Source organism: Lygodium microphyllum, chromosome 5 (assembly GCF_053477565.2).
Source record: "Lygodium microphyllum isolate KBCC chromosome 5, Lygodium_microphyllum_v1.1.10, whole genome shotgun sequence".
NCBI lineage: Eukaryota > Viridiplantae > Streptophyta > Polypodiopsida > Schizaeales > Lygodiaceae > Lygodium > Lygodium microphyllum.
Window position 1 is genome coordinate 45,986,187 of NC_141139.1, and position 26,808 is coordinate 46,012,994.

Below are 26,808 nucleotides of genomic sequence, written 5' to 3' on the forward strand. Positions count from 1 at the left end.
CTTGAAGACGATTTTCTCTTGTTGCCTTTGCTGCCCTCCTTTAAGGGGTTGAAAAAGCATCTGAACTGAGGATCATTTGCCAATTGCATAAAATTTTCAGCTGCTGCTCTCAAATGATCTTAAATTGGTAATCAACTTTCTCTTTCTCCTTGCGATCATCAGCTTCTAAAAGGCCTAGAAGGACCCATAATTTGGTCTAAGCCAATATTTTCAGCTTGCCATCCATGTTGCTTGCATTGTCCAAGATTAGGCATTGCATTTTTCCCAACACTTTGTGAATTTTCAGATGGAGAGGTATCATTCTTGCTCGATCCCATCTCACTATTTGAAGACATTATTGCTGTAATACTCAGTTGAATACAATTTCAGCACTAAAGCAAAGCTTTTGACCTTCAATTAGGTGCCTCAAGCCCACCAATTCGAGGGAATAAATGATATCCCAGTGACAGAACCATGAAATCAACTTTTCTTTTTCGATAGGTTGGTAAATAACCTAATTAAACACTTAATTACAGGAATTAACAAATTCACAAAACTGAAATGCACTCTTTTCCATACAATCTTGGACATTGGACAGCTTGTTGGCCCAAAAATTGGTGTCCCTTGTGGTATATCTTTAACTTCTATTGCAAATGGATGGAGTACAACAAAGATTCTCTGATCTCCTTTGCTAATCCAAGTGCCTCTTGCTATCAAAACTGACTAGCAAGTCTCCAAACCGATTTGCCCCTTTGTTTAGTTGGTGATTTTGATCTTTACCTTGCTACTTGAAAGACAAATTCAGCCTTAAATCTAATATTGGTTTGCTGGCCTCTTGAATCTCCTTGAAATTCCTCAATTTCAGCTGTTGGAATTCAAGTCCTAGGCCCTCAATTTTGAGCAGGCATCCCAAGGCAGTCGTCAAAAGCCTAATTTTTGATGTAAATTAGGGTTTACAGTAGAGATTGACTGAAATCTCTCCCTTTGATGGCTCAAACTGTTGGAAAATGCCGAGATAACTTGAGAGATGGTTGGGGAATGAGAGAGGATGTTGTAAAGAGAAATTTTAGAGTTTCATTGCGAGAAACACTAAAAAACTGCTGTTGCCTTGCTCAAACAGCCATGGAAGCTGCCACCTATAGCCTAGGACTATAAGAAGCTCCTATATGTTGTTATTTGCACCAGAAGGACCTCGGGCTATTGTAACCTGCTCTTGGAGGGCTTTGAACTGATGTCACATACTGTAGGACTGATCCATGGTGGCTGCAAATCATATCAACAGCCTCTCCTTGCTCTTCAATAGTCTCTTTCTCTCTTAAATGGCTAGAAATAGACTTTTACCGGCCCCTAAAAACGTTTTTTCCACTTGTATGGGCAAGTTTTGCCAATTGGCAATTTTCTATTTTCATTTTTCAACATTATTCAGCTTATTAAATTAGTTTTCGGAATATTAATTTTGAAAATCAATTTAATAATTATTCTAGTGCTCAAAAAATTCAAATTCACCAACCAATAATTAAATTGACTAAGCCAATCTGTCTTTTAAGTATCCTTAAGTAGTTATTGATTCTTAGAATGACATTAATTTAGTAATTAGTGCCTAGTTCCTAATGTCACTGTTGACATTAGTAGCTAATAAATTGGTCTAGGCCCAAATCTGATATTGAGTACGACCTAATACCTATTAGACATAACTTATCACAACTTTTGCCTTTGGCACCCATTGCATCCTTGGGGTCCCTTGGCTTGTTACTATGAAATAAGTGCCATGTGCGTCACATGTGCTAAACAACCTTGTACATTTGATTAATATCTTAATCAAATGTTATCGGCAAGATTAGAGCATCTCAAAATTTCATGTCCTCGTGACACTTGCCGTCATCCAACTCTTACAAACTTGTTCTGAATTGTTGCTTGCATACTATTGATAACCTTGTCCTTGTTGCTATGTTGGTCATGTCAACTTGCCGTCGACCAACCACCATGCTAGTCTACCTCACCTCTTCTTGTTTGTTGACACGAGTGCGATGACTTGTACACTGCCCGAAGTTGCTGACCTTATATGCCTTTTTGTCCTGTGTTCGATAGATGTCGCTTGTCTTGTTGCCACATCAATGCATTTGTCTTCATCCGACTCAACACATCAAATTGTATTCAAAAGCTTCAAAAACTTTAAACATATACATTATTTATGCATTCTTTTAATTCTAACTAGAATGCCGAGTTCACGTATTGTCCCCTCTCAAGCACAATTGGGCCAAAATTTGTGGTTTTTTCAGAAGTCTTCCAATTTAGCTCCAATCCACACTGGGCATTTTGGGGCTTTCCATCAATCTCCACAAAGTCATCATTGAATTGAAGAAAATAGTTGTCGGGCATCCCAAATTTAGGGCTTTTCATCAAATTGGTCAAAATTTGCTACCAAATTTGAGGCTTTTCAAGAATTTGGCATTCTTCACTGACATTGTGGTCTAATTCATTATTAGGCATGATATTTGGCATCGTTTGGGTAAGAATTTCACAAAAGTCTTCGAATTCTCTTCAATTTCTAGATAAAATTTGGGGCTTTTCAACACATTGAGCTCAATTTTATCCCAATTTCTTCATAAAATCTGGGGCTTTTCTGAAATTCATCTATATCAAGGCTTAATTCACATGGAGTCGTGACATTCGATAACATTTGGGTAAATTTTTTATCAAATTTCTTCAATTTCTCTTCATTTTTCAAGTCAAATTCGAGGCTTTTGTCCCATTCCACCACCGAGGCACCCAAAATTTGGGGCTTTTGCCTCAATTCATTCTCTTAGCCCTTGATGTGCTCCAAAATCATATTATTTGGTTGCTGGTCTTGTTTTTTTTCCAACATTGAAGTGTTGCTATCTGCATTATTGGAGCACTTTCAGCCATTAATATATGATTTCAGCATATTGCTGATTATTCCCTTGATGAGGTAATATTTTATGTTTGAAAATAACTATTTTTGCATATTTTTCTCTCCTCAGCAAAAAAATAGCAAGAAAAAAACTATTATTCTTCGTATTATTTGACTTCATTGAGGCGGACAATATCTCTTCTATCAGTGATTTATTATTATTCAGGCATATGTTTTCTCTCTCTTCATTTGGAAAATATCATTTTATTGCTGATTTCCACTCATGGCCAGCAATAATAATGATTTGTTAGGCATGCTTGGCACCAACGACAAGCTTGATGGCGCCAATTACCCAATGCGGGCTTACATGATGCGACATGTTTTTGTCGCTAAGAATCTATGGTATATTGTGAATGGCATTGAGCAAAGGCTGGCTTCTTCGACATTGGCACCATGTGCAGTCTCCACATTGCAAGTTGGCTCTCATAATGCCAAATCATCTTCTTTGACAACATCTCCCACTCAAGAGAGACCAAATTCGATGGGATGGCTGTGATACCCAAGCGTATGCCCTCATTGCTTTATTCGTGAAGAGAGCCATCATGCCACGCATCCAATCATGTAAGACATCCAAGGATGCATGGCAAAAGCTTGCATCATTATATCAAGTGTACAATGAAGCACGCTTTGCTATCCTATGAAAGTAACTAGAAGATGTTCTCATTGGAAGGAGGTAACATGGATGCCTATCTCATTGGCATCAAAGATTTTATTGAGTAGTTATTAAACATTGATGAAGAAGTCCCTAATAGTCATCTTGCTTCCATCACTCTTAATGGTCTACTGGAGTCATCAAGGTTTTGCTGCCACCTTGTGGTTGGTAACTATGGGTAACCAAGTTACCTATAGTTTCTATCAGCTCGTGTTTCTTTTGTTGCAAGAAGAACAAAGCTAACTCAACCGCAGTGCTACCATGGCGACAAAATAGGTCTTTTTCACTCATCATCGTGGAAAACCCAAACCAAAGATAAAAGACAAGATTGCTGGTAAAAAATTAGCAAACTTTCATGCTAGTCATACTTCTTTTTCCACCCCTTCTACATTGAAGACACCCTTCCATGTTGGACTATCCTCTTTGAAATTTTCCAAGGGTACAATCAACAAATCTAAGAGGTGTAATTATTGCTGAAAGATAGGGCACGACATCATTGAATGTTGTGAGGGCATTGCATTAGAGAAGAAGAAGAAGGAATCTGGTCTTGCTCTTACACATGAGACTGCGAACTATTCTTAGTTTAAGGATTATACTTTTTTCATTCAGTGTGAGTATAATCCTTCTATTCCATTATGCTTGTTTTTTATTATTGATGCGGCTTCTACTTAGTATTTTGACAGCGGTGCATCTAAGCACATCACCTCTTACCGAACATTATTTTCATCTCTCTCTGATGTACCTAAAGGGAATATAGTTATGTGTGCTAACAATGCCTCTTTTGTAGTTAAAGGCATTGCACATGTGCAAGTTGTCTCCTTCTTGGGCACTCCTTTCTCATTGCATGATGTTCTCTATGTGCCCGGCATTAAGAAGAATCTTATTCCCATTTCAGCCATTGCAACTTGGGGGTTTTGCGTCATTTTTGACGGCCCCCGATGTACGGTATATGATGATCAAGTTTCTTCTTCCATTGTCTTGACAGACACCCTCACTAAAGGTCTTTATTGTCTTGATACTTATGATCAGCAACTTGCTGAAAATCCTATTGACGGTGCCTTATTAGCAAAGGAGTCTTTTTATGATACACATGGTATCAAAGACTTGGTCAAATTAACTATTGTGCATTGATGAAGCTCTAGTTAGAGGATATGGTTAAAGATCTTTCAAAATTCATTTGCTATCAATTCACATTTGTGAAGGTTGTTTACTTGGTAAGATGCATCAATTTTCCTTTCCCAAGGATATTTATGCTCATTTGCCATCTATATTTCATCTCCTTCACGGTGATGGTTGTGGTCCTATGCGGACCAAATCCATTGGAAGTCTTCTCTTGCTTTAAGACATTTATTGTCATGGTGGAAAATCAAAGCGGATTTTGCATTCGGTCCCCTTGCACTGATGGGGGTGTAAGGACCGGATAGGCAGGGAGATCGAGATAGACTGCCGTTACTCGCGGTGAGAGATGGAGAGAGTGAGAGCGAGCAAAGTAGAGAGTGAGCACGTTTTTAGGTACAATGATGAGAGCCTTTAGGTTTTTAGATAGATATATATGTGTAAGTACAAGTGCTAAGGGTGTGTTCACGCCCGAGCATATTTAAAAGACACGAGGCCTTTATTCCCAACAACCCACCTAAAGGCAATGTGCCTGAAGAGGAGAAAAGAATCAGCTAAGTTGAGGTATGTACAAAGCTGAAATACATATATCAATCCAACTCACATGATCTGTCGCGGCAATGAGCAAACTGCTCTGTTGGAAGGCCCTTCGTGAGAAGGTTTGCAGGGTTATCATCTGTATGCACTTTGACAAGCTCAATGCTCTTGTTGTCAAGTACATCTCTAATGAAGTGGTACTTCACTTGTATGTGCTTTGTGTTTGCATGAAAGACAGGATTCCGTGCTAGCATGATAGCACTCTAACTATCACAATGGAGAACATGTAACTCTGTGATGCCAAGTCCCGCCAGATGTGAAAGCCATAAAGCCTCCTCGATGCCTCAGTGGCAGCCACATACTCTGCCTCTATAGTAGACAATGCAACACACTTTTGTAGCTTGGAGATCCAAGAGACTGCTCCTCCTGTGAAAATAAACATATACCGAGAAGTGGACTTCCTGCAGTCCACATGACCAGTATAGTTTGCATCCGTAAAGCCAACAACAGATGTCTTCTGCTTTCCAAAGCAGATGCACAACTCCTTTCTGCCTTTGAGGTATCTCATAATACCTTTCACTACATCCCAATGGTTCTTGCTAGGGGTTCCCATGTATCTGCTAACCACTCCCACTGCAAAGGCAATGTCAGGACGTGTAGCAACCATAGCACACATCGAACTGCCAACAGCTGAAGCATATGGTATCTTGGCCATTTCAGTCTTCTCATCATCGGATGTAGGGCTGTCCTCTGCACTAAGTTTCACATATGGAGGCAATGGAACCCCAATTGTTTTCCCCCCCTCCATATTGAAACGCTGCAAAACTTTGGAGATATACTCCTGCTGAGATAGATAGAGTAAGCCTTTCGATCTATCTCTGAGTATTCGCATGCCAAGAATGTGATTTGCATCACTAAGATTCTTCATGTCAAAGCTGCCATGAAGACCTTGCTTCAATGAATCCAAGGCCTGAGTATCCTTGTCAGCAATTAACATGTCATCAACATACAAAACCAAGATAATCAGGCTGCCATCTGTTGCCTTCTTGGTGTACAAGCAGTGATCCACTTGACTTCTATGAAAGCCTTGAGACTGTATGAATGTATCAAACTTATGATACCATTCTCTTGGTGCTTGTTTTAGCCCATACAAACTCCTTTTGAGTTTACATACAATTTTTTCTTTCCCTTGTTCAATAAATCCTTCAGGCTGCTGCATATATATGTCTTCATGCAGATCACCATGTAACGCAGTCTTTACATCCATCTGTATGAGCTCTATATCCTCAACTACAACCAAGCCCAAAATGGTTCTCAATGTAGTCATCTTGACTACAGGAGAGAAAATCTCATCAAAGTCAATTCCATGCTCTTGCTTGTACTCCTTTGCAACCAATCTTGCTTTGTACTTTGGTGAGGAACCAGAAGTGACCTTCATCTTGTAAACCCATTTGCATGGAAGGGCTTTTTGCCCTTTAGGCAACTGCACCAAGTCCAAGTGCCATTCTTGTCAAGAGATTCCATCTCTGACAGCATGGCTTTATACCATTTCTTGCTGTTCTGTCTGTCCATTGCTTCCTTGAAGCAAGACGGTTCACCACTGTCTGTCCACATGACATATGCTATTTTCACTATCTTACTACATTACAAAATATCAAAGTGGGATAATAATGCAGGCTTCTTTTACCCGAATTGAAAATGTATTTATTAGCATTAGGGTATATGCTATGATAATGGTAATATAGTGGCATGTTGGATCTTCATCAAAATATTTTCCCCAGTTAATTTGAAGTTAAGAGACTTACTTATAGTTGAAGTGATGAACTTTCCCTTATTTGCAGCTTGCTTTTAGCAAATTATGCTAACAAAAAAAGGGTGTTGCATAATATGCTCTTAGTGGCTCCCCTTTGGGCTTAGTGATCTAGAGTGCTCTCATATGCTTGTGATTGTGTCTCTCTTTAATTGGCCACATTAATTGCACTAGGAAGAAACCTGTCAAGTTGTCTAGTAGCCCTAGACGATCTCCTAACCCAATGGCCATTGTTTGCTGGCTATTCTTGCAAATTTCCATTTTCAGCATGCTATCCTGGCATTTCAGCCTGCAAATCAGCATGAACAGCGTGCTGTCTTGGCTGTTCTTGCACATGTAATGGATTATTTTCATGGGCAATAGCTGGTTGATCATTTCCAGCATCATTTCTTGCATTTACAGGTTCATTTACAACAGGTATTTGCTGTTGTACAACGGGCACATTTTGCTGTCCGAAAGGTATTTCTTTCCGGAATACAACCCTACGGACCTCCTCAGTCTTTTTGGGCTGTTTGTGTATGCGGTCTTCTTGGAAGATAACATCATTGTTGTGTACTACTTTCCTTTTCTCGAGATCCCATAATCTATACCTCATTTCACCCTCGTCACCATATCCTAGGAAAATTCATTTATAGGACTTTGGCTCAAGTTTGCTGCGTTTTTCTTTACAAATGTGCACAAAAGCCTCGCAGCCAAACACTTTTAGATGAGCATATGAAGGTGACTTGTACGACCACGCTTCTTGGGGAACTCCCTTCCCCCCCCCCCCCCCAAAAGACCTGTTTGGTGACAGATTAATTAAGTGAACAATTGTCATAATAGCCTCTATCCAAAAACCATGGGGTAATGCAGCATGAGACAACATTGTACGGTATGCTTTGCAACTCCATTTTGGAGCGGATTATGAGGGGCAGTGAGCTCCGTCTTTATCCCTTTGCTATTACAAAATGCCTGAAAGGCCTTGGATACATATTCCCTACCATTGTCAGAGCAAAGATACTTAAGTGTCTTATCTGTCTGATTTTCAGTCAATGTCAATAATTTTTTAAACTTATCAAGCACTTTATCCTTGCTATGAATGGGGTAAACCCATACCTTGCGTGTAGCATCATCGACAAAGGTGACAAAATATTTCTTTCTCCCTAAAGATAATCGTGGCATTTGACATACATCTGAATGTACTAACTCTAGAGAAGATTTCAAAGAAAGAGACTTTTTATGAGACGTCTGTGCATGTTTGCCATAAATACAATGATCACAATGCTCAAAATCAGCATAACGAAGACAAGGCAAGCAACCCAAACGAGAAAGCACTTTCATTTCTGTTTGACTCATGTGTCCCAACCGGCCATGCCACAAAGAAATGCTTGACTGCTCGGTCATGGCAACAACATGGTCACGCATACTAGATACATGAAGTGGATACAAAGTATCACTCTTGCAACCTTTGGCAATCACTCTTGATTCCTTACAGATCTTCCATTTTCCATCACCAAAGTTGGTATGAAAACCATCATCATCTAGCTGCCCTGTGTTAATCAAGCTCTTCTTGAGGTGAGGTACATGCCGTACATACTGAAGTTTAAAGACAAAGCCATGCTAAAACTGTAACTGCACACATTGCCAATACATGCAATCTCACATGCATAGTTGTCCCCAAGATGGACAACACCATGTTGACCCCCTATATAGGCGGAAAACCACTCACGATGAGGGGTGACATGAAAGAAAGCACTTGAATCGAGAATCCATGTATGCATGTCATCATTTGTATTTGCAAGTAAAGCATATGTATCAAAGTGTGGAGACAAAGAGTACGTCACTGTCATTGTTATGAGTGACTACATTTACCTCTTCAATTTTTACAATGCTCTTCTTAGGTTGACTGTCCTTCTTCTCTTCCTTGCTATCATCTGTCTTCTTGCCCTTTCCTTTCTCTTTCTTCCATTTGTAGTAGTTACGGTTAAAGTGATCTTTCTTGCCACAATGATGGCATTCAACATCTTTGCCACGTGATTTACTGTGTCCCTTGCCATCATATTGGCCCTTTTGTTGTGATCTGCCCCTAGTATGCAAAGCACCAGAAGACTTACTGGATGGATTGTTTTGCCGATTCATCTCTTTCATAAGTAGAGCACTCTCTACATCAGCATACAAAAGGATTACATTAGAATTGCTCATAGCAGTCTTGAATGTATCCCCACTCTCTGGTAGAGTGCAAAGCAAGAAAGTAGCCTTAAATTCCTCATCAATCATGAACTTCAAGGCAACCAGCTGGCTGAAAATGGAGTTAAACTCACTCAAGTGAGTAGACATTGCTGTACCCTCTTTCATATGCAAATCCATAAGCTTTTTCAGCCAATACACTTTGCTTGTAGCACTCTTCTGTGTATATAGTTCTTCCAGTCTAGTCCATATAGCATATGCAGAATCGAAACCTTCAATGCTGAACAATAAGGCATTAGAAATTGATAGCTCCATGGTTGAGCGTGCAAGCTCATTTAACTCATCCCAATCGTCGTGTTCCATGTCTGCGGGCTTTGCTCCTTTGGTTTTGATCGGCTTTGCCTTCTTTTGCAACAGGATATTGTAGCACTGCTTTTGCCAAATTGCAAAGCTATGTGCGCCTTCATGCTTCTTTATGTGCATCAGATTATTTCTATCATTGCTGCCAGCCATGATTTTCAACCCAAATGTAACCAAAAAACCAGCAAATGCAGGCCCAAACTGTCACCCAAGTGACCAAGGTACAAACAAGTACCAATCAGCAATAAATGACCACACAAAAGCACAGATTTCAGATCTGTAATTAAATTTTCAGAAGCACCAAAACCATGTGCTACAGCATTATCCAACTGATTACAGCTCTTCCAAGGGCATATGCATCACATTACATGAGAAATCCCAAAATTTCAGCTGCAATTTCTGTTGTACATGTACTCACGGGCATAAAATTTGACACGAACGATCAAAAGCCCCAAAATTTTGTGCTCAAAGCATCAATCACAATCGGCATTTTCTCTGTCATGCATAGAACAGTCCAATTTTACCAAAATAGAGCAATTTCAGCAAAACCCCCAAAATTTACCAAGTGTTGATGTCCAAATTGCATGGAATTCAACCTGCATGTACATAAAATGACCAAATGTTGCACAAATGTTGCTCAAATTGCAAAAGGCCCGAATTGCACGGGGTCCAATGTGCCTCAATGTTGAGAAATTGGGTTAATTTCAGCCCAATTTGTGCATGTACATGAAAAGCCCCAAATGTCGGGGACAAAATGTCACAAATTCCTGTAATTTCTGAGACAAATTTGCTTGTCTTGCATCAAATTTCCCAAATCTGGAAAAGCCTAAAATTTTATGGTCCAATGTTGAGAAATTTAACTCAGATGAGCAACATTTCAATAATTGTGGTGAAATTCCCAATTCAAATGCGCACAATGTTTGCAATTTTTGACGTAGATGTCTCAATTTTGCATGAACAGTACTTAGTCTGGAGAAGCCCCAAATTTCTGGCACAAATTTGAGTTTAGTGCTTATGTGCACGAACGTCGGTTAGAGGGAGGGGAATTTCAAAAGATTTCTAAAGAAAAAAAAGGTTGGATGACGGGTCCGTTGACCCGTCAGGGTTGACACTGCCCGTTCGCGCCACGTAGGTCCCGTGGTCAACAAGTCGTTGCGGTCTTGTCGTGTAGAAACAGGCACTTGTCAGTCGCGTGTGACGCAAACGCTGGCTACCCCACCGCTGGTCAATGTCCCGTTGGTTGTTAGTGCAGACACGCTCGTCAGTCACGTGGCTTACGTCCGTCAGCACTGCTGCTTGTCAACATGAACCAGTCGACTGCCCTTTGCTCGTCGACTGCCTCTCAACTGCTACTTGCCGAACTCTTGCAACACACGAGCCTGCTTGCGACTCCCCTGCACTTGTCGATTGCCTCTCAACTGCTACTCGTTGAACTTCTGCAATACCTTGGCTGTCTCTTGCCAGCTCTAATTCCAGTTTGTAAGGATCGGTTAGGCACAAAGATTGAGATAGACTGTCGTTATGCGCAGTGGGAGACAAAGAGAGTGAGCGAGTAGAGTAGAGAGTGAGCATGTTTTTAGGTACAATGACGAGAGAGAACCTTAAGATTTTTAGATAGATATATATGTGCAAGTACAAGTGCTAAGGGTGTATTCACACCCGAGCACATTTAAAAGGCACGAGGTCTTTATTCCCAACAGGGAAGACCCGAGGGTGAATATCTTTTTAAATAGTTTTCAAAGTATCTTGCATCTTGAGGTATTCATAATTGGAATGGAAGAATAGGTCACTTATGGAGGTGGCAAGATGCATGTTGAAGAGTAAGAATTTACCTAATTCTTTTTGGTTCGATGCTATTCTATGTGTCACTTATGTTTTAAACAAGTGTCCCACAAGAGCTTTACGCACCATCACTCCTTATTTATGAGGCATGGACTAGCTCCAAGCCTTCTCTCTGTCATATGAAGATTTTTGGATCATTGGCATACGCCCATGTGCCTTCTCATAAAAGGCATAAGCTGGATGATAAGGCTGTTCGTTGTATATTTATTGGATGTAGTGCTGAAAGTAAAGGGCATTGTCTTTATCAACCCTCTACAAACAAGGTTATTGTCAGCATAGATGTTATCTTTGCTGAAAATGCTTCTTACCCCTTGCTGGATTGCCAAAAATAGCCTACTATTGATGCTTCAAACATCTTTGACAGCCTACTATTGCTTTTCCACAATGGTTCCATGGCCGATCCTTCTTCTCAGCCTTCATTTCCACCATCTACAGATACATTATGGCAGTCTATTCAGCCTGATTTACAGCCATAACAGCATCATGATACTTGTCTAAACAGCAACATCCTATTCTTGATCAATTCGAGCATACAAGGGCTGAAATTCAACAGCCTAAAAGAGTCCTTCGTTGGCTGCTAGACACTCTTTGGGACAACAAACCACCTCTTTCTTTGGTTGCTCACATACGAGCCTCTGCTCGAAAGGGTCAAGGTAATCTTCTTGCATGTGCATTGGTGGCTATAGAGAATGCAATGAAGAACCTCTATGTTGTAAAGATGCTTTTTCAGATGATTGTTGGGTGGAAGCAATGAAGGCAAAGATTGATTCCATCCATTAGAATGACACTTGGGGGCTATGTGACTTACCTCATGGCAAGTATGTAATAGGTATCAAATGGGTTTATAAAATTAAAAGAAAATTAGATGGTTCTATTGATAGATATAAAGCTTGCCTTGGTGCCAAGGGCTATGCCCAACAACAAGGAATCAACTTTGAGGAGACATTTGTCCCTACCTCTTGCGTCACTACGTAGCATTAGGAGTATTTTTGCGTTTGTTGCCCACTTTCATCGGGAGGTGCATTAGCTAGATATCAAGATGGTGTTTCTCCATGGATATCTTAATGAAGAGGTACATGTTTCTCAGCCTCTAGGATTTGCAATTAAAGGCTTTGAGCACAAAGTTTGTCGCCTCAAGAAGACTTTGTATGGTTCAAAGAAAGCTCCATGGGCTTGGTATGCCCGTATACATTCTCATCTATTTCATCTTGGATTTTAGAATAGCCCTACTGAGGCTACTCTTCACATTCAACATCATGGATCTGGTTTTATTATTCTTGTGCTTTATGTTGATGACATCCTTGTCATTGGGACCAATGTTGGTCAAATTGCAGCATTTAAAACTGATCTATAACAAACCTTTGCTATGATACATCTTGGTCTACTTCACTATTGCAGCATTTAAGGCTGAATTTCACTCTCTTTGAATGGATATTCTGACAATGATTGGGCTGGATGTTCAGATTCTCGTGTCTCTCAAGAGTGGCAATTGCTTCTTTTTAGGTACATGTCTTGTTGCTTGGTTCAGTAAGAAACAAACTATAGTTGCTACTTCCAGTTGTGAAGCTGAGTATAGAGCAATGTTCACAACCATAGTGTAGTGTGTTTGGCTCCGCAAGCTACTTGTAGATCTTCATGTGCACTAGATGGCTCCAACACTTATCTACATTGAAAGTGTCACGAGGACGTGAAAATTTGATGCTTTGCTTATGTTTAATTGACATTTGATTAAAGGATTAATCAAATGTGCAATTAAAGGATGCACATGTGTTACACATGTGAGGTGGAAGCTACTTTTTCACAATTGAAGACCAAAGGACCTTGTGAAAAAGATAGGTGTTAAAGGCAAAAGTTGTAACAAGTTACACTTGTTAGATTCTAGGTGAATTTTGGTGTCAGTTTGCCCCTAGGACCATTAATTGGCCATTAAGTGTCAGAGGTGACACTAGGGACTAGCCATTAATTAATGGATTAATGCTTGTCCAAGGGTCAATTAATGCATGGGACCACTTTGGGTTGCAAATGGTCTAGCCAATTAATTTTTGGATAGGCAAGGTCAAATTTTTGGGCATGGATTAAGGGCTGAATTAATTTTCAGAATTAAATAATTCTGAAAATTAATTAAATGACTGGAAATTGCTGAAAATGGATTAAGAAAACTGCCACTTGGCAAAACTTTCCTATGCAAGTGGGGGAAAGGCTAAATAGGGCTGAAGGGAGAGGGAAATCTCGTTTTTTCATTTTGGAGCTATTGAATTGTTGCTGCCAGCTTTTGGGGCCATTTTCCAACCATTGGAGACCATTTTGGTGATGGAGATTGCATATTCTTGACCTTGGGAAGTTGGCAATTGCTGCTGATGCACTTTCTCTTGAAGATCACAGTCTCTGATGCTCCTATTGTTGTTGGTGGGCTGGTACAGCAGGGCAGCAGCTGATTTTGATCAGTTCTTCGCGACAAATCTCGGAATTTTCTCTCTCTATAGCATTCTCTCATCTCCTTATGCTCAGCCATTCTCAGCAATTCTTAGCCATTCGGAGGAGATCTCAGCCATTTTTGGTGTGTTGATCTGTAATTTCTGCAGTAAACCTTAATTTGCAGTAGAAATTAGGGTTTAGCAACCACCTTGGGATTTGTGCCAGAGATTGAAGGTTCAAGGGACTGAAATCAGCAGCTGATAATTGAAGATTATCAAGGGATTTCAAGAGCCAGCCCATCCCAAATTGATTTGGGGCAGCATTTGGCCAGCCAAGGGTCAAATTGGAGAAGAAGTCCTGGGTGAATCAAGGGGCAAATGACCCAAAAGGCTTGCTGGTCATTTATGACATCAAGAGCAATTGGTTAGCAGGAGGAGATTGAAGAATCTCAAGTTGTACTCCTTCCAATTGAATGAAAGCTAAAGAAATACCACAAGGGGCACCAGTTTTGGGGCCAACAGGGAGTCCACTGCCCAAGAATGTTATGGTAAAGTGTGTATTTCATTTTATGTGCATTTATTTATTGCTGTAATTAACTCTTAAATCAGGTTATCACCACCCATTCCAAGAAGGAAGGCTGGTTTCAGAAAGCCAAAGTGCTTTGGCCATTGCATGGAATGTAGTATTCCATGCTTGCAACAAAGCATATAGTTCATTATCATCATGTTTGTGAGTGGATGTCAGTTGGAGAAATAGAGTTATCTTACATACCCATTGAAGACAACTTGACTGATCTTTTCACGAAGACTCTTCCTCAGCCAAAGTTCTAGGCTTTTTGGCAAGCCTTGAACTTGATTCCATTTGTTCCATGATCTATCGTACTCTGTATTGTCATAGGTTGCTATATCCACTTGGATGAACTTGTGCAACCGTGATCTTGTATATACATATATATATTTTGTAAGATTTTGTCATTTTTTCTAGATGAGTTTGTCCATTTCATGGAGGGGACTTTGTAGGCATCTCATGGGTTACGCATTGATGTCCTTTGATCCATGATCCGGTCTCCGTAGGCATTTAAACTGTCATTAAATGCAGTTGTTGTCCTTAGCGTCCTAAGTATTAAGTGACACAAGGTTAAGGTTTATTTTAGGGTTTCCTATAATGGTTAAGCCATAAGGGTTTTATTTTTTATTATTTAAAGACACTGTGTGCCTCACTTGCATAAGTGTGGCATTATTTAGTGTGATTGACTTGAATCGCCATCGATGAATTTGCATGGGCCAAAGTCTTCCAGTTCGGATCCATAGGAGTAGAAATGGCCTTACATCCATTTATCCCAAACATGGCCAAAAGCTCTTGGACATACTATTGTTGAAAGATGAAAATCCCCCTCAAAATCCGGTAAATCTCATGGCCTAAGAAGAAATGGAGAAGGCCTATATCCATCATCTTGAACATCTCGTGTAGTGCTTTCTTAATCTCCTTCACCTTTTGGGCACGATCACTTGTTAAAATAAGATTATTCACATAAATAATGAACAATGCATTCCCTCTAGTTGAGGTGTGGATATACAATTGAGGATCGGAAGAGGAATGCCAATATCCCAACTTTCTTTGGAGGAACGAGTCTATCTTCTCGTTTCAAGCACATGGAGCTTGTTTGAGGCCGTAAAGGGCCTTCTTCAACTTGGACACTTGTCCATCTAATGAGGAAAAGCTAGGAGGTTGCTCAACATAAATTTGTTCTTTCAAATCACTATTTAGGAAGACATACTTCACATCAAGCTGATAAACTGGCTATCTCCTATGGCTGGCTAAGGCAAGAATGACTCTAATGGTAGCCATCCGAGCTATAGGTGCAAAGGTGTCATGAAAATCCACCCTTGGCCATTGTGTGAAGTCCTTTACAATGAGCCGCACCTTGTGCTTATCCAAAGTGCTATCACTGTGATATTTGGTATTGAAGACCTATTTTACACCAATCACCTTCCTATGAATGGACCTAGGCACAAGATCCCAAGTGCCATTCTGTTCAATAGCATCCAACTCTTGCTCCATGTCCTTCCAATGTTGTGATTGCAAAGCCTCCTTCATGGAGATGGGCTCCCTATCTTGCACGGCACGGGTCATCAAATAGTAGTTAGTACGACAAGCTTGGTGGAATGTGCCTAGTTTCTTCGAGAATGTTGCGCGCCATCTTGCGGCTACCACTCCTTAGGGACTCCCTCAATCCTTGAATCAGTGAGTATATCGTGAGTCCAATGACAAGGAGGCCGATACTCCCCTCGATGCTCTCCCTTTGTCGAAGTCTTTGGAACATCCACTAGGGCTGACTCAACAAATGAATCTAATGGTGAAGTAATCTTCTCCTCCATTGAGGGTGGAGCCTCAATAGGCAAAGTCTTCGAAGGCACCAGAGCGGGTGCCCAACTGTCACATGGATCTCCAAGAACAGGATGCTCAACACTCCCCTTTGTAGCTAGAAACTCCATGAACTAAACATTATGACTTGTATACACCTCCCGGGAAGCGGGATTATAAAGCATGTATCCTTGGGACTATGAGCTATATCCCATGAATATGTATTTCTTGACTCAAACTTGTCTCTCTTTTTCTTCGGAATGTGAGCATAGGCAATGGGCATCACACCCGAACACATTGAAATAAGAGACATCTGGCTTTTGTTCAAAATAAGCCTCAAAAGGGGTCATAGCAGCCATGACCAAGGAAGGGGATTGATTAAAGATGTAGATAGCGGTGGCCATTGCTTTGGCCCAAAGACATCGAGGTGTTTGTTGATGCTCCATCATAGTGCACCACGATCACATTGCGATTCTTCCACTCCAATATGCCATTCTCCTAAGGGGTATTCGTGTTGGCAAACTCTTGGTGAATGCCATGATTTGCATAAAAACGAGTTAGCTCTTGGGAGATAAACTCCCCTCCCTTGTTGGACTTTAAGGCCGAGAAATATGCCCATGTCATCCTACTAAAATCATTAACAATTAGTGTAAAATACAAACTTCCCTTAAGGAACTCCGTCCTCATGGTACTACATAAGTTAGCCGAAACAAGCTCCAAGGGCTTCTTAGCTCACCGTGAACCTTGTTGGGAAAAGCATCTCGGTGGTGCTTGCCACAAATACAAGATACACATGGCGGGTGGCTTCCCCCAATCTTTGGCAACCCATGTACTAGGTGACTACAAGCTACCTTTGGAAGGTACTCGTAGTTGAGATGGCCGCATCAAGCATGTCAAAGCTCGGTTTGAGTTTGTGAAGAAAGAAGAGGAGAGGTAGAAGAAGACCGCGTCTTGTAGACTTCATTCTCCTCATGTCTTGCACAAAGATCCTATCGAGATACACCATTAAGAACTTGGAAGGAGTGCTTATCAAACTTGATTGTCAAACTAAGAGCACAGATCTTGCTCATTGAAAGGAGATGATACCCTAGACTTGGCACATAGAGCACCTTTGATTTATGGGCGCCATCTTGCCCGTTTGGAATCGACTACATATTGCCCTTGTCTTTGATGGGAATCAAAGAATTGTCACCAATGAGGATTTGCCAATGCACTCGAATGCATACGGGCAATCACTTTTGAAGGAGTCATGTGGTGGGAAGTGCCACTATTCACAATCCACTTACGAGATTGTGGGGCTTCATGGTTGCATCAGTGGCCGTTGGAGGAACATTCTCTATCACCTCCAAATGGAAGAAGGCGGTCAATGAAGGAGCAATCATTGCTCCTCCTAAGTCCTTTATAGTCTTCTCCTTCTTGGTATCCTTCTTGTCCTTGTCGGGGCAATATGTGACAAGTAGACTCTTTGCTTTGTCTTGTTTGGACTTCTCGTCCTTCTTCTTCTTCTTGTTATTCTTCCCCTTTCGTTGGGAAGATTGTCTGGTCAAAGCATTCGACTTGGGAGCGTTTTGACCTTTGAGTTGTTCCTCATGGTCCAAGACCATAGGAACCAACTCCTTCCACTTAAGGGTTTCCGTCCTCCCTAAAGCAATCAAGGTGGAGTAGAATGCATTGAATCAGGGAAGTAATTGAGTAAGAAGAGTTATCGCCATGTCCTTTGAGATAATTGCCTTTCTTGCACTCTGGACCTGCATTCACAATCGTCAAACCTTATTGACATGCTCTGACAAAGAAGAAGACTCGTTAGGACTCGAAGTCCTCATTTGAATCTCTAGAGACACTCACTTCATCACAATCATTAGATTGTACATTTGATCAAGCTCCAACCATATCTCTCGAGCCACGATCAAGTGCTTGATGTGAGCAACGATGACTTGAGTGCGAGAGAGAAAGAGGAAATAACAGATACGGGCATTTAATTTGTCCCAATGTGCTTGTATCTTCATCAACTTGACTTTCTCATTTGTAGAAAGCTTGGAGGCATCACGGGGTGTAGGACGGCAGTCTATAGCCTCAATCATGAGCTTTGCCAAATCATAAGACTCCAGGATGGCAAGGATCATTACGTACCAAATGTGGGAATTTTCCCCATCGAGCTTTTGATCTGAAGTAAGAGCTTGCAACACGAGGACCTTACGGTCCACAATAGCTTGAAACTTTGCATCAATTTTGGTCGACATTATAAATGGAATGACCTGCACAAAAACAAGGGCAGAACCCTCTGACTCCGCACATGGTGCCAGTGCTTGCTAGGGGTTCCTTCGCTTGTCCTAAAAAAGTTTCACTTGTCAGAGGCGATGAAAACTCAAAATCTGCTTCAAAAGGCTGAAAACGCAGCCTTTCCTCCTTCAGCAATAGCAAGAACCTGCAAAACAACAGCAACTTTTCTCCTTCTCGTTGTACCTGTTCACCTCAGCCTCCAAAGGCTGAAAATGCAAACTTTTGTTGCGAAGAATCCTTCCAATCAGGTTTGCCCACTACCAATCAGCCCTTTTACATTATTGCCATACCGTGTCAAAGAGCAGCGGATGCAGAAGCATATGGACAAGACTGAAAGACAATGAACGCAAGAGAAGAGGCAGAGAGACGAGAGAAGAATGCAGAAATCTGTAGTCAATGAATGCTGAAATGAAGAGGGCAGATGTAGAAGGGCTGTTGATGTATCTCCTTGAGCTGGATCTCTCTCACCAACACCTAGAAGACAAATGATGGAGGGTAGGCTGGAAAGGGGCAATAAATAGCACAAAAAGAAAGCACTAAAATATGCTGGTTGGCCAGCAAAACTAGCCGATCTGATTAGCAAACTGGTTGATTGCTCATAAATGCATAAAATCAGTGATCTGGTGTGTGGCTGCCACGTGGCATGGCCCCAACCCACGATAAGGTTCCCATACAGTGTGATTGTTGAAAAATCTCCATTGGTTGACAAGAAAAATATGTACTATGGTTGTCTTTGTTAGAGATTAGTGTCCTTTTACAATCATGGGCCTCACAAGAATGTTGGCCCTCACAAGGGACTTATTCACTTGCCCAAGTGTCCTTTTACAACCATGGCCATCTTGGTGATGTAGATGATAATACAAAGTTCAAAAGAAATTTATAATGTCTGAATCAATCTACAAGCAATACCTTGTCACCATCAAGAGAAAAGCCGTTCCCTCTCAAAGTGGAAGGGAAAGTTGAAGGGAGTTAGCTTCTCCTTGTTAGTCTGAAGCAGTAGGGGAGGGCGTATCTAAGTTGATTTGGGAAAGTAGGTTTTTTAGAATTGGGTGATTGGTTGTCTTAGTCAAAATATCTGCAAAATTATCACATGAAGGCACATACTCTAGGCGAATAGTCATTAGCTCAACTTGCTCTTTGGTGAACTGAAAGTGTATTGCTACATGCCTCATCCGGGGGGTGATAATAGGATTATGAGCCAGTACAATTGCACTATGATTGTCGTAGTAGATAACAATTGAAGAATAAGGCACAAACTCTAGGCGAATAGTGCCTAGCTCAACTCGCTCTCTGGTGAGTGAAAGTGTATTCAAATGTGTCTCGTCCATAGGGTGATGATGGGGTTACTAGCCAATGCAATCATACTATGGTTGTTACAATAGATAATGATTGAAGCAACATAAGGGAATTGAAGCGCCACCAATAAGCTCCTTAGATAGATGGTTTCAGTGCTTGTCGCAGTAGATAACAATTGGAGCACAAGGCACAAACTCTAGGCGAATAGTGCCTAGCTCAACTTGCTCTCTGGTGAAGTGAAAGTGTATTCCAATGTGTCTCATCCACAGGGTGATGATGGGGTTACTAGCCAATGCAATCATACTATGGTTGTCATGGTAGATAATGATCAAAGGAACATAAGGGAATTGAAGTGTCACCAATAAGCTCCTTAGATAGATGGTTTTGATGGTGTCATCATAAAGAGCCCTATACTTAGCCTCGGTTGTGGAAGCTACCATTGTTTCTTGCTTACGGTGGCTTGACCAAGAGATGGGAGGCGTGCCCAAGGAAAAAAGGTAGCGACTATGGGAATGTCGAGTGTCGACTTGCCTAGTTAGAATGAGTATAACCTTGCAAGCATAAAGTTTAAACCATGATGAAAAGTCAATCCATAAGAATAGGTTCATTGAAGATATCTCAAAACACATAAATGGGCAATCCAATGTGACATCTAGGGTTGCATTTTGTGCGTATACACTATGTTTCGTATGGTACTGTACTATACATTTGTTTCGTATAGTGCCATACAGTTTATGTGCTTTCGACTTGTACAAAAAAAAAAGTTTAAAATGTCCCTTGTTATATCTTTTTTTTTTGAAAATTTGCCCACATTTTGGGCTGTTACACATTCAAACTTCTTTCACACTCTGTCTTTTTACCCATCTTCTCTTCTCCCTCACCTCGGTCCTTATAAAAGGGCAGCCCCCTCCCCCATCTCACCATGCAAATCAGCCTCCATCTTCCTCAATCTCTCTCTTGAGCTCAACTTTCAAGCCTCCATCTTCTTTAACCACGCTATCCTCTCTCTCTCTCTCTCCCTCTCCCTCTCCCTCTCCCTCTTCCTCACCTTCTCTTTCTCCTATCCCTATCCCTTACCTCGCTCTCTCTCCCTTTTTCTCTCTCTCACTTCTCCCTATCCCTTTCCCTCACCTTCTCTTCCTCTCCTTATCTCTCTCCCTCTTCCTCTCTCCTTGTCCCTCTCTCTCACTTTTAAGTTTCGTTCATACATATTATATCTTGTTCCTCTTCCTCTCCCTCTCCCAAATCTCTCTTCCTCTCCCTCTCTTCCTTTTTTCTCATTCTTCTCCACAATGCCTAGGCTTCTTCATGAGCTATCTTAAAGTTGCGTATTTTATATATGTGTAGGCGGATTTCATATATAATTTTATATGTATTTTTGAAATGAACGTACGAAACAATGTATTTTATTCTTAAGATTTTTGTGTATGTTCCATACCGTACATGTTCTGTACTGAATGTATCATACTAAATGTACAAAGCCACCTAGGTGACATCCTAGATACAGTGAAATACAAACTAAGCAAACTAATTCACTATGCTAAATTTGGCCTTGTGTGAATCAACCAAAGAAGCTTTTCCACAATAGACCTATAGATATGCTAATCGAAGGGCTAACCTAGAGCATCCTTAGATAAGTGGATAGCAGGATTGAGAGGCGTGGCTATAAGCCGTGTCTGGTTTGTGTGTAACTAGCCTTCCTCCTTGGATAGGGTGGTAAATATTCTGATTAAGCACTATTTATAGTAATTAACAAATTCACAAAATTGAAAAGTACACTTTACCATATAATCTTGGACATTGGACACCTTGTTGGCCCCAAAACTGGCGTTCCTTTTGGTATTTATTTAACTTAATTGAAGAAGAAGTTGATGTACAATGGGATTTTTCCAATCCCTTTCGGTATTCCAACTCCCCTTGTTGTTCAAAATGACCAGTAAGTCATTAATTTGATTTGCTGCTTAATTTGGGCAATCAATTGGCCTTCCCCCACTTTGGTGGAGATGGAAAATGCCCCAAATTCAATGATTTGTTGGTTCCTCTACTTGAATAGGCTAAAAGCAGCTTTAGCCCTGCTGAATCCAAGTCTTGGAGCTTTCAATTTCTGGCACGCTTCTCGAGGTTGTTGCTAAACCCTAATTTTTGTTGCAAATTAGGGTTTACAGCAGAGAAATCTGAAATTTCTTAGCCTCTGGTGATATCAATGTTGCAATCTTTGGAGCAAGGCTGTCTCTGGCTGCCTCAGAAGGTTCTCCAATGGCTGCAAATCAGACCAGTAGCATCTCTCTCTCTCTCTCTCTCTCTCTCTCTTGCAGGCTGAATACACTAAAAATGCCTCTCTCCAGCCTCTAAAGACGTTTTTCAGTCTTGCATGGGCATTTTTGATAAGTGACAGTCTTTTCAAATGGTTTTTTTAGCATTATCCATAATTAAATATTAATTTTCAGTCTTTAAATACTAAAAATTAATCTAATAATTATCTCGGTGCCCTGAAAATTAATATGACTAGCCAATAATTAAATTGGCTAGGCAACTTTCATTCCCGAGTGTCTTTGCAACATCTTTGACCATCAGATTGGCATTAGGTACCATTAAACGTCACTTCTCTAGTGTCACCAATTGACCTAGGCCAACAACTAGCACCAGATACTACCAAGTACCTGTGCAACATAACTTATAGCAACTTTTGCCTTTGACATCCTGTGATTTCCTCGGGTCTTGGGCTCGTAAATTTACTCTAACCCTAATTACAACTCACATGTGCAACATTTACTTAACCATGTGATTAAAAAATTAATCCCCATGTTAAGTGAGGTTTCGAAAATACATGTTCTCATGACATTGTGTAATGTTGTTCCACCAATTGAAGAGTATACTTCTATTGTGATACAAAAATACCATATTGGGAATGAACTATCTCCATCCCAAATAAATAAGAAAATTGATTGAGGCCGGTCATCTCAAATGTGGAACTAAGCTGGGCTTTAATTTCCACTATGGCAGCAGAATTTGAGTTAGTGAGAAGTAAGTTGTCTACGTATAGTGGATTGTGGGATATAGCTAAACCTCTTTGAAGTGATACAGATCTATAAGTTTGGGTTATAAGGGGCAGAATGGTATCTTGAGTACTAAGGAACTTGTCTGTCCTCTGAAACCAAGATCGTGGCACTTGCTTTAACCCATAAAGAGCTTTCTAGATTCATTGAAATGTTTGTTGAGGGGTTTGAAGTCTAAGCTTTTGAGAAATGTCATGGCTTAGTTGCATTATTGTCTTCTTATGCACTCAAGAAGGTAGCTAGCAAGATGCTTGTATTGGCTTCTTGGGATGAGCTCTTTGATATAATCCTTTCATATTCTCAATGACATGAGCAATTCTTGGTAGAAGGACCAACCATTGCCTAAATGAGCCCCGTGTTAAATTTTGCTAAAGATAATTACTTAGTATATGATCAAGAATTGTTGGATCGCTACGATTGTCAGCGTGTAGTCCATCTCATTGTAATTGATACAAAAGGAAGAGGGTTGCATGGTATGCACCATAAGTTTGCAAGCTCTTGTGAGGTAGTATCCAATGGTTTCAAGCCAATGAGGCATCATGTCAGTCCCTCTAAATCATCCAGGACTGTTGGCTCATTCATAAGGATGAACTATGCATGTTCAAAGAATTTCAAAGTTTCCTATTGAGTTATTTGGATGATTCAATCGTCCCTGATCTCGCCATGGGGGATCATAGAAAAGTTAAGAATCATACTTCTATTGGAGGTAGATAATTACATGCATTTGTATCCCATGTATGAAAGGTTAATGTTTCCCATGGGAAATTGATGAGATCGACTAAGGTGTGGCAAGTTATGCATGCTGATCCTTTCCAAGTGCACAGAGGATACCAATCATCAACCTTATGGGTTGTTGTCAAAGACCAGGAAGGCAAAGTTCACTTCACATTTTTGGGCAGTGTTTGGTTGGGAGGCAAAGTTCATTCACTTTTTTGGTGCCTCTTGTTTGATAAATTTTGGTCCAATTCTCAATGGCCTTTGCAAGTCATGCATACCAATCTCTTTCAAGAGCATATACATGCTAAGGATATCCATTGTCACTTTGTGGGTTATTGTTGAAGGCCACCACTTGGATAGGAAGGCAAAGTTCACTTCACATTTTTGGGCAGTGTTTGGTTGGGAGGCAAAGTTCATTCACTTTTTTGGTGCCTCTTGTTTGATAAATTTTGGTCCAATTCTCAATGGCCTTTGCAAGTCATGCATGCCAATCTCTTTCAAGAGCATATACATGCTAAGGATATCCATTGTCACTTTGTGGGTTATTGTTGAAGGCCACCACTTGGATAGGAAGGCAAAGTTTACTTCACATTTTGGTGTTTCTTGTTTGATAATTTTTGGTTTGACTATGTGCTTTTAGACCCACAAGTAGATGGCCAAACAGAAATGAACAACCCACTACCTACAAGGCTCTCAATTGTTTTAATGAATGCAAGATTTACAATTTTACTAGTAAGCATTCTAGTACTACGGGCATCAATGGTGGCCATGACGTTTAATATGGGGTTGTATGGAAGTTGTATTGACAAGTTGGTGCAATTTTTGGTCTGAAGCTTCAGTTTTACGGGCCAAAATTCCCCTTTCCATCATGATGGGCTAAAATTCATGTTTCCATCATTTCTTTGTTTCTCACTTTCTGATGAGTGTTTTCTCAAAAATTTTCAATCCTGCATGTCTCTTTGAAAGTGCATACGAATAATGTTAGTTCATGGTATTGACTAAAACAGCTTTTGATAAAGTTAAAGCTGCAATTTAGATCTTTCTGAGTTGGAACATCAGATTGGAGAATGCCTATTCTTTGGAATTCTGTTGTTGACATAAAGTGTTGTTTTTATTTGTCCCATCACAGGCTGGAACTCGGAAAATTGAGGTAGAATTGACCACAATCTCTAGTAACTACCATGTTGAGCTGAACCCTAGTGATGCTGGCTTTCAAGATAGGTATGTGGTTCAGGAGATCATCAAAGAAATGGCAAAGAGTAGGCCCCTGGATGTGGCTGGGAACAAAGGGTTTAAAGGTAGACTAATTACTCTTTTGGTGCATGGGTTTGACATCTATTTTGGATTCGAGTTTGTTAGAACACTCTACTTTGATATTGGGTATTTGATGTTTGTGTGTTTAGTTAGATATAATGACCTTGACTGTGGTTACAATTTTGATGCAATTGTTTAATCCAACATTGTGTTTTTACTTTTACTGGGATTAGTTATGATTGTTGCATATTCACTCAAGTTTAAAAAGAGCTTTGAAGGTGCTTTTATGCTTGGTAGAAGTGCTCTGTGCATTTGTATTGGATTTTTGCTTTAAAAGATTGCCCATGTCAACCTGCTGCCAAAAGAGAATACTGCTGTGAGGGATGAGGGGGTGGCAAAACGGGAGCTGAGCTGTGGGAAGAGGAGGAGGTGTTTAAGCATAGGAGGGAAGGGTGGGGAGTAGGAGAAGCTGCAGTTGCAGACTGGCAGTATGCTGCTAGAGGCATGAGGTTATAGGTGGACAGGCCAATAGCAGGAAGGACTGATGGGCATGGCAAGGCCTGGGGCAGTAGCAAACTGGCTGGTGGAATGTTTACACAAGCAGACTGGCTGGTGGAAAAGAGGAGGAAAGGTGAGAAGAGGGATGAGAGATGATGGTGATGATGAGAGAGGATGGAGTCGTCATGGCATGCGGTGGTGATGCACAGATGAGGAGGAAGGCTGTCATTTGAGAGCTTGCTTGAACTTTAATTGTGCCTCTCACCACTTGAAGCCCATGATGTTATATATGTGTAGCTGAGTTAATTAAGCTTATTGGCTGCTGTGATTTTGGTCCAGCTATAGGAGCAGATTCAAAGTAGCTTGATTGTCCATGTGCTGTACTGTCAATTAATTAGTTTTACTTGCCCTTGACAGTGCTTGTGCTTAATGAAGTGGATAGACTTTCAAAGGAGGCACAGCATTCACTGCGTCGTACAATGGAAAAATATAGCTCCGCATGCAGGCTGATTTTGTGTTGTAACAGTGCGTCAAAAGTTATTGAAGCTGTTCGATCTCGTTGTTTGAACATCCGAATAAGTGCACCCTCAAAAGAAGAGGTAAGTTGGCAATTTACCGTATATTCTGTTTCTTACTTAAACCCTCCTGCAGGCTTATCTGTAAGTTAAGAGCTTTAACTAAAATTTATACCATTGTTTTCTCCAACAAAAGCATCTATCAATGCTAGTCTGAATGTCAATAAGAAGTATTATCTGGATTTTTAAAGTGGTAGACCTTGTTTAATGTTATTAGCTGTAGACTTTCTGTCAGCATGGAACTCTATCGAGGTCTTTCAAGGACGCATGTGGAGTTCAATCAAGGTATCCAATGTGCTTCTCCACAGGGAAGAATGGTGGACTTGTTCAAGCTCTATACATGCTCAATTGAGCCATATCTGTATGTGTATTGGGATTCCTTGGGCACATACATTGGTTTGATGTTTTGACCTAGGTGCACTAACATACATGTGGATTCTTATTATCAGGATAATACTTCAGTTGACGAACATATTATTGGCCTTGAACTCCTTGTCTTAATAAACTGTAATGGTTGAGGACCTTGAGTATACTGTCACCCTTTTATTACCAATGACTTGAACATGTGATATCTTCTTGTCACTTGTGCATCTATGTCTTAATAAACTGCACAGATTTGAGAGAACCTTGTTTTGAAGAAGCGCTCACAAAGTAGTCCGGAACAAAGGAATTCATTAAAGGATGTTTTCGTTGTTCTTACATGCTTTTTCCTCCCTCTTTAGGCAAGTATTAAAAAATTGGAGTCCTCAACTCTATATTTTTTTACTGAAGGTATGTTTTTTGTGTGAAAACTTTAGATCGTGCAAGTGCTACAACATGTTGCAAAAAAGGAAGGTCTACAGCTTCCATTACCCTTTGCAACTCGAATAGCTTTTCATTCAAACCGAAACCTACGAAGAGCAATACTCTCCCTTGAGGCCTGCAAAGTGCACCAGTGAGTTTTCTGTATAGCATCACAT

The 26,808-nt window shown here is 40.6% G+C and overlaps 1 protein-coding gene across 1 annotated transcript in view; it reads left to right on the plus strand.

Annotated features, from left to right (window-relative positions):
• Positions 1-26,808, plus strand: part of EMB2775 (ATPase family associated with various cellular activities (AAA)) — a 42,194-nt gene that overhangs the window by 11,181 nt on the left and 4,205 nt on the right. The window contains exons 4-6 of the mRNA XM_087677783.1: positions 24,652-24,820; positions 25,692-25,873; positions 26,647-26,783. Of these exons, the coding sequence (XP_087533909.1) occupies positions 24,652-24,820; positions 25,692-25,873; positions 26,647-26,783 (488 nt within the window). The remainder of the gene's footprint in view (positions 1-24,651; positions 24,821-25,691; positions 25,874-26,646; positions 26,784-26,808) is intronic.